Source organism: Dipodomys merriami, unplaced genomic scaffold (genome assembly GCF_024711535.1).
Source record: "Dipodomys merriami isolate MVZ:Mamm:240054 unplaced genomic scaffold, mDipMer1.0.p SCAF_70, whole genome shotgun sequence".
Lineage (NCBI taxonomy): Eukaryota > Metazoa > Chordata > Mammalia > Rodentia > Heteromyidae > Dipodomys > Dipodomys merriami.
In genome coordinates, this window is record NW_027206291.1 from 5,204,176 (window position 1) to 5,212,480 (window position 8,305).

At 56.5% G+C, this 8,305-nt stretch overlaps 1 protein-coding gene across 2 annotated transcripts; it reads left to right on the top strand.

The window, feature by feature from the left end:
* Positions 1-223: 223 nt before the first annotated feature.
* Reep6 (receptor accessory protein 6) lies at positions 224-7,848 on the top strand. Of its 2 annotated transcripts, none has more exons than XM_070008595.1 (6): positions 224-569; positions 3,818-3,911; positions 3,990-4,128; positions 4,372-4,540; positions 5,221-5,454; positions 5,770-5,897. In XM_070008595.1, exons 1-6 carry the CDS (start codon positions 455-457, stop codon positions 5,805-5,807), a joined length of 789 nt encoding a protein of 262 aa, XP_069864696.1. In that variant the 5' UTR covers positions 224-454; the 3' UTR covers positions 5,808-5,897. The 2 variants fall into 2 exon arrangements, with proteins under 2 accessions (XP_069864696.1, XP_069864695.1); XM_070008594.1 differs by having other exon boundaries at positions 232-474; positions 5,770-7,848.
* Positions 7,849-8,305: the final 457 nt, after the last annotated feature.

Consider the following 8,305-nt stretch of genomic DNA (forward strand, 5'->3'; position numbering starts at 1 on the left):
TGACTCTTCTGCTTCTCCAATCAGCTCTGGCCTTTACCTGGCCCCTCCCACCTGGTCTTCCCACCCTAGCCAGGTGTCTCTTCTCTCTAGCTCCACCCACCTCAAAAGCGCAGCCAATAATCCCGGCCCTGACGCCACCTCTCCAATCAGTTACGTACCATTTCCTCTCGACCAATCAGAGCGCCCGGCCGCTGCGCCCCGCCCTCTCCCTGATGAGTTCCTACGGTCCGGGCCGCCGTCCGCCAGAGGGCAATGCGGCGGGGGAGACGGGGGAGGCCCCACCTCCTTTGTCCGCCCTGCCCTCCCATTGGCCCTGGCGGGGGGGCGGGGGCGGAGCCCGGGCCGGGGGCGGAGCAGGGCAGCCCGCACCCGGGCATGGCTGAGCAGAAGCCAAGGGGTAGGTGTACTGGGAAGCGGACAAGTTCGAGCTGCCAACGCCGGGGCCGCCGCGGCCATGGACGGCTTGCGACAGAGGTTCGAGCGCTTTCTGCAACACAGGAATCCAGCCACCGAAACACTCGGATGGCTCGAAGCCTGGACCGGTGTCGAGAAGCGTTATCTGGCCGTGGGTGAGCCCCATTTCAGCGACGGGCACACCGAGGCCCTGGGCATCGAGGTCTCGGGCCTCAGCATCTCTCCGAATGGCCCTGGCATCGAGAATCCGGTCCGGGTGGAGCGCGCGCTCCATTGCCCAGCGGAGATCCTGGGGAGGGGAGCTGGATCTGGGGTCGATCTTGAGTCCATTCATGGCCCCTAGCCCGGCCGCAATATGCGACCTTGGGAAAGGACCACCCCTAGGTCCCGCAGCACCTTCCTGTAGCCCAAGTACCTCTGTCGTCCCTGGCCCCCTTCTTGGGGCCCTGGGTGTCCGCCAGACTCAGGTCCAGTTCTTCCAGTTGCTTAGCCCGCCTTGGGTGATCAGAGGGCATTCCAGCCGCCAGTGTCCCGTGTTCCCACGACCCCTTCCCTGGTGGACCCCAGCCTCGCATCACGTCTAGAAGACATGTCCAGTTTTGTCTGAGGAGAGGCCCTGGAGGGGGACCCTCCTCCCCTGTCGCTTTGGGAGGCTGTCAGCGTTCTCTTGTCCTACCTGCTCTCCTTGGACATGCATTGGGTTGTTTGACACCTGTAATTGGGGCCCTGGAGAAAGGAGAATTCACAACACAACCCATTGTAACAATGACAGTCTGGCGAGCCTAGTATGTTTCTTCAATGCTCAGACACTTTGAATCCGGGGGAACCCTAGGTGGAAGACAGTGTCATTTATTTTTTTAAAAACACTCTCTGGGGAGAGATTGGAGGAGTCTAGCTTCCTTCCATTTTTCACAACTGGAGGACTCCTGTGTGGAGGCTTCCGTTAGGCTGTCTTAGGGAGATGTGAAATCAGTGCCCAGACCCTCAAGGCCTCCTGTTACCAGCCCTCCACTGCAACTCAGCCTGGTGGCTTGCCCCAGCTGTGTCTGTCTGCCTTACTTGTAGGTTCCTGAACTTTGCTCTGGCTTTCCACATCACTGGTACCACTGGGTGGGGGAATTTAGGTCATAGAGCATTAGGAGGGAGGGGCCAGCTGGGTATCACTGGGAAGTAAACTGAGGCACATGGAGGCAGGGACTGTGTGAGAAACTGCCTCCCCTGTCCTCTGTTGCTGATCCCTTCCCCCACTTCAAGATTAGCTTCCAATTGCTGACACTGCAACAAAAGAGATTTAGGGAACTGACGTCTTAGGAGAGCCCTTCTTCCCTTACCATCAATGCCAGGGAGGGGTGACTCCCCTTTCCCCCTAATACCATACAGTAACCCTTGCACTTCACCTAATGCAAACTGCCAACCTATGCCCCAGGTAACTGACAGGAATCATAGGCTTCCTGGGGGCCCTTCTGCTCTGAGGTTCTGGAGGGCTGAGACTAAAAAGCAGGTTGAGGCTGGGAAGGTGGCTCAGTGGTAGAGTGCTTGCCTCACATACATGAGGCCCTAGGTTTGATTCCTCAGCACCACAGAAGCAGAAAAAGTCGGAAGTGGCACTATGGCTCAAGTGGTAGAACGCTAGCCTTGAGCTGAAGAGCTGAGGGACAGTGCCTAGGCCCAGAGTTCAGGCCCCACGACAGACCAAAAAAAAAAAAAAGCAGGTGGAAGGTCAGTCACTGGAGGCTCATGCCTATAATCCTAGCTACTCAAGAGGCTGAGATCTGAGGATCACAGTTCAAAGCCAGTCCAGACAGCAAAGTCTGTGAGACTCTTATCTCCAATTAACCACAAGAAAACCAGAAGTGGCACTGTGGCTCAAGTGGTAGAGTGCCTGCCTTGGTGGAGGGAAGGGCAGGTGACCTAGAACTATCTCTGCGGCCTTGGGGGAGCAAAGGCTTACTCAGGCAATCCCCCACTCCTAGCCTATGTGCTTTATTGTTGGATAAGTTACAGAAGGCACATAGCTAGGCAGACAATCAACACCTACTAGATGCAGTTTTTCTTTTCTTTTCTTTCTTTGGTCAGTTGTTGTGGGGCTCAAACTCTGGGCTTGGGCGCTGTCCCTGCGCTCTTCAGCTCAAGGCGAGCACTCTACTGCTTGAGCCACACCACCATTTCTGGGTTTCTAGGGGTTTATTGGAGATAAGAGTATCATGGACTTTCCTGCTCTGGCTGGCTTTGAACCGCGATCCTCAGATCTCAGCCTCCTGAGTAGCTAGGATTACAGGCCTGAGCCACTGGTGCTCGGCTGCAGCTTTTCTTTCTTTTCTTTTTTTTTCTTGGTCCGGTCATGGGGCCTGAACTCTGGGCCTGGGCACTGTCCCTCAGCTCTTCAGCTCAAGGCTAGTGCCCTACCACTTGAGCCACAGCGCCACTTCCAGTTTTTTTCTTTGTGCTTATGTGGTGCTGAGGAATCGAACCCAGGACCTCAGGCATGCAAGGCAAGCACTCTACCACTGAGCCAACTTCCCAGCCCCTGCAGTTTTTCTTTTATCCATTTCAGACTCAAATTCCTGATGGTAGCTGAGCTCCTGTCCCACCTTCTCCTCCATTTTTTTCCCCTCTGATTCTCCATGACTGGAAGTATTGGAGGGCCAGAAAATGCCTTTAAACATGTGCAGAAAGGAAGAGTTTGCTAACAGCCCAGCAACCCTGAGAGGTGGAGGCATTACCACCCCCTCTTACACATGAGGAAATGTTCAGACAGCCTTAATGTCAAGCCTGTGAAAGGCTCAGAGAGGCCTTCCTAGCTCTGGGGCATCCAGATGTGAGCGTTCCTACCTCTTTTTAAGACAGGCTCTCAAAAGGGGGCGACACTCTCCCCAGAGATATTTGGGGATGCATGGGGACCTTTGCAGTGCTGCTGTTAGAGAATGGGTAGAGACCAGTGATGTTATACTCAATACCTTGCAGTAGCCCTAGACCACAGTACAGACCCAAATGTCATCAGTGACAAGGTAGAGACCCTGTGCTGAGACAGTAGCTGGTCTCTTCCTAGCTCTTCCCATAGGGCCTGGATGAGATATTTGCACACAGTCCTTTAGTGATTCAACAAACACATTGGACGGCTCTTCTTGCACATACTCCACAATTCAGCTGGAGCCTCGAGTCATGCTTGTCCTTGAACTGACAGCCCTAGGAGGGAGACAGACATATTTCTATTACAGACAGAAGACATTAGACTCAAGGCAGTCCTAGGGAATCCACAGGTGCTCCAGAGCTAAACCATGCAGTCCTGAGGTGTCACTAAGCCAGAGTTGGGGGTGGGAAGATGGTTACACATGGGTCCAGGAGGTTGACACAAAGCTGCCCAGGCCCCGTCCCACTCCCTGTCTCTCCATCTTCCCCACAGGAGCCGTCACTCTGCTAAGCTTATACCTTCTATTCGGCTACGGGGCTTCTCTTCTGTGCAATCTAATCGGATTTGTATACCCCGCATATGCTTCGTGAGTCCAATGTGGGAGGGGGAGAGGGAGGAGGTCCCCAGATAGCCCCTTGGACCTTCCATTACCTCCTCCCTACAGAATCAAGGCTATCGAAAGCCCAAGCAAAGAAGACGACACTGTGTGGCTCACATACTGGGTGGTGTACGCTCTGTTCGGTCTGGCCGAGTTCTTCAGCGATCTACTCCTGTTCTGGTTCCCTTTCTACTACGCGGGCAAGGTGGACAGTGCAGCCTTGGCCTGGGAGGGGGTGGGCGGGGAAGGAAGAGGGAGGAATCACTAGAACTGTAGCCACACACCTGGGAATAGAGGAGGCAGGGATGATCAGAAGTCTGGGGCTGGGATGGGTCAACACAGCCAGCCCAGGACTGTCTGAGGGTAGAGGCACAGCTCTGCCCAGGGTCCCAAGGCTGGACATTGGGTGTGACTGCTCCCCTCCTCCCCCCATGCCCTATCTGCACAGTGCGCCTTCCTGTTGTTCTGCATGAGTCCGGGGCAGTGGAACGGAGCCCTAATACTATATCACCGCGTCGTTCGACCACTCTTCCTAAAGCATCACGCAGCCGTGGACCGCGCCCTGAGCCATCTCAGCAGCAAAGCTCTGGACGCAGCAGCAGGAGTAACCAGGGACGGTGGGTATTGGAGGAGACACATGGCTGCTTTTGGTTCATTTATGCCAATCCTGGGGCTTGAACTCAAGGCCTGGTTGCTGTCTCGTAGCTTTTCCACTTAAGGTTAAAGTGCTCAACCACTTGAGCCACAGCTCTATTTATGGCTTTTTGATAAGAGTCTCATGGAGGGCTGGGAAGGTGGCTCAGTGGTAGAGCACTTGCCTTACATGCCAGAGGCCCTGGGTTCAATTCCTCAGCACCACATAAGCAAAAAGAAAAAAGCCGGAAGTGGCGCTGTGGCTCAAGTGGTAGAGCGCTAGCCTTGAGCTGAAGAGCTGAGGGACAGCGCCCAGGCCCAGAGTTCAGGCCCCACGACCGGACCCCCCCCCCCCAAAAAAAAAAAAAGAGTCTCATGGACTGACCGGGCTGGCTTTGAACCTCAGTCCTGAGATCTCAGCCTCCTGAGTAGCTAGGATTACAGGCATGAGTCCCCTAAGCACCTGGCTGTCTTTTGGGTCATGCCTTCATTGTCCATCTGTCCTGGCCCTCCTAGCCTGCTCCCTGCCCCTGCACACATCTATTTCCCTCTCGTGACTTGGTCCCCGCTCCCTCTCTAGCCACTTGACTGGCCCCCGTTCTGAGCTTCGCTGTCTCTCTCTCTCTTACTGTCCACCTCTCTTTCCTGCGCTGTCGGGGACCAGTACTACAAGCTCTGGCTCGCGGCCGAGCCCTCGTCACACCAGCACCTGTGGCTCCGGTGGCACCGGCACCGGCACCGGCACCGGCACCGGCGGCAGCGGCAGCGGCAGCGCCACCTGTGGCGGTGGAGGCGGAGGCAGCGGCAGTGGCAGCGGCAGCGGCAGCGGCAGCGGCAGCGGTGGCGGCGTCAGCAGCAGCAGTGGAGGAAATCTCTACCCCTCAGGAAGCCAGCCAGTGTATGTAACGGGATGGGGACTACATGCTCAGTGTGTGTGTGTGTGTGTATGCCTGGGTGTGTGCTGGGGTGAGCGTGTATATGGGTAAGTGGGTGTATGTCACAGATGTGTGAATCTACTTGTGGCCATGTATATGTGTGTGCATACTGGTGGAGATCACCTGCTGAGGATGGCCCCCGCGCCCCTCAAGGTGACCTCGCCACACTGGCCATCGGAAGCCTAGCCTCACTCTCTAGCAGCCCAGCAGCAGAGCACTGGGGGCTAGCGGTGGGGGTGCCTCGCCTGCTTCTTCACCCCTGCCTCCTCCCCTTGCAGCCAAGTCAGGTCTGAGCCCTCGACAGAAGGACAAATGAGACAGTTCTCTAGTCCCATGGTTGTAGATCATGTGTGCACAGACGATGAAGATGATGATGCCCGGCCCTCAGACACCTCCTCGGACACGCTACCCGAGAACCAACCTAGATCCTCGAGTCCAGGCAAGTCCTCTGGGAGTCCCTTACATACCATCTCTGGAAACTCTCAGCCTCACTCTCCGGCCACCCCCAGCCCCACATCGAGGGCATCTGGCTCTGCCAGTGGCTCCCAGCTGCCCAGCAAGGCTCAAGGCAGCTCTCGGAGACTCAGCAACTCCAACCGGTCCCAGCAACATACTTGGCTCTCCAGCACCTCCCCAAGGCCTTCGCAGGAGGCCACCCAGCGGAACAGCATCACCACACAGACACTGCCAATGATCCAGTCGCCCAGTGGCACCCCAGTCCCCATGCAGCCTACCTGCAAGGCTCCTAATGAGCCAGGGGACTCCATCCCCAAGCCCTGCAGACAACGCCATAAGCCTCGGGACAAACAGCCCACCAACAATGGCTGTGTAACAGTGACCCAGCTGCCTGCACTCTGTCACTCTGAGTCTTCTCGGGAGTACTTATCTGAGTCCACAACCGAGATCACCTGCAACTGGCCTCACTACAGACATGGGCTGCACTGTGCCTGTCATTGCTGGTTCCTGAAACACCTGGCATAATTAGGTGCTACCTGAAGCGTCTGCCTTTCTGTGTCAACCACTGGAAACAACTGACCTGCTGGGGCTCCTGACTGAAACAACTGACCTGGGGCTCCCACTTGGAACACTTGGCCCGCTAACACTTCCACCTGAAACACCTGGCCCGCTGGGACTCCCACCTGAAACACCTGCTCCATTGAGGCTCCCACCTGAAACACCTGCTCCATTGGGACTCCCACCTGAAACACCTGGCCCATTGGGACTCCCACCTGAAACACCTGCTCCACTGGGACTCCCACCTGAAACACCTGGCCTGCTGGGACTCCCACCTGAAACACCTGCTCCACTGGGACTCCCACCTGAAACACCTGGCCCATTGGGACTCCCACCTGAAACACCTGGCCCATTGGGACTCCCACCTGAAACACCTGGCCTGCTGGGACTCCCACCTGAAACACCTGGCCTGTTGGGACTCCCACCTGAAACACCTGCTCCATTTGGACTCCCACCTGAAACACCTGGCCTAATGGGACTCCCACCTGAAACATCTGGCCCATTGGGACTCCCACCTGAAACACCTGGCCCGCTGGGACTCCCACCTGAAACACCTGGCCCATTGGGACTCCCACCTGAAACACCTGGCCTAGTGGGACTCCCACCTGAAACACCTGGCCTGCTGGGACTCCCACCTGAAACACCTGGCCTGCTGGGATTCCCACCTGAAACACCTGCTCCATTGGGGCTCCCACCTGAAACACCTGGCCCACTGGGACTCCCACCTGAAACACCTGGCCTGCTGGGACTCCCACCTGAAACACCTGGCCCATTGGGACTCCCACCTGAAACACCTGGCCTAATGGGACTCCCACCTGAAACATCTGGCCCATTGGGACTCCCACCTGAAACACCAGGCCCGCTGGGACTCCCACCTGAAACACCTGGCCTAATGGGACTCCCACCTGAAACACCTGGCCCATTGGGACTCCCACCTGAAACATCTGGCCTGCTGGGACTCCCACCTGAAACATCTGGCCTGCTGGGACTCCCACCTGAAACACCTGGCCTAGGGGGACTCCCACCTGAAACACCCAGACCACTGGGACTCCCACCTGAAACACCTGGCCCATTGGGACTCCCACCTGAAACACCTGGCCTACTGGGACTCCCACCTGAAACACCTGGCCCACTGGGACTCCCACCTGAAACACCTGGCCTGCTGGGACTCCCACCTGAAACACCTGCTCCATTGGGGCTCCCACCTGAAACACCTGGCCTGCTGGGGCTCCCACCTGAAACACCTGGCCTGCTGGGACTCCCACCTGAAACACCTGGCCCGCTGGGACTCCCACCTGAAACACCTGGCCTAATGGGACTCACAATAAAGTCACCCGCCCAGACTCTTGTGTTATCTGGGCTGGGGTTGGGTGGGGACTGTTAGGCATGAACTTTGAACATGTAGTTGAGCCCTAACTGAGGAAACAAAGGCCCAGCAAGACAAATTTACTAACTCCAAGTCTTACCAAGGGCCAAGACAAATCCAAACCCAGGAAATCCCTGTCCTTGTTTTCTCCTCCTCCTCCTGGACTTGTGGTCCAGTGTAGTCTTTGAACCCCCTGCCTAAAAAATTTTAGGAGGGCTGGGAAGGTAGCTCAGTGGTAAAGCGCTTGCCTTGCATACCTGAGGCCCTGGGTTCAATTCCTCAGCACCACATAAGCGAAAAGAAAAAAGCCAGAAGTGGCGGCTGTGGCTCAAGTGGTAGAGCGCTAGCCTTGAGCTGAAGAGCTGAGGGACAGCGCCCAGGCCCAGAGTTCAGGCCCCATGACCGGACACCAAAAAAAAAAAAAAAAAAAAAAA

What these genes read in the sequence shown, in the direction of transcription:
- Reep6 (XM_070008594.1), top strand. Translation starts at nt 455, where the DNA reads ATGGACGGCTTGCGACAGAG. An exon ending in ATGGACGGCTTGCGACAGAG is followed by an intron (nt 475 to 3,817) that starts GTTCGAGCGCTT and finishes TCTTCCCCACAG; the next exon opens with GAGCCGTCACTCTGCTAAGC. An exon ending in CCCTCAGGAAGCCAGCCAGT is followed by an intron (nt 5,455 to 5,769) that starts GTATGTAACGGG and finishes CTCCCCTTGCAG; the next exon opens with CCAAGTCAGGTCTGAGCCCT.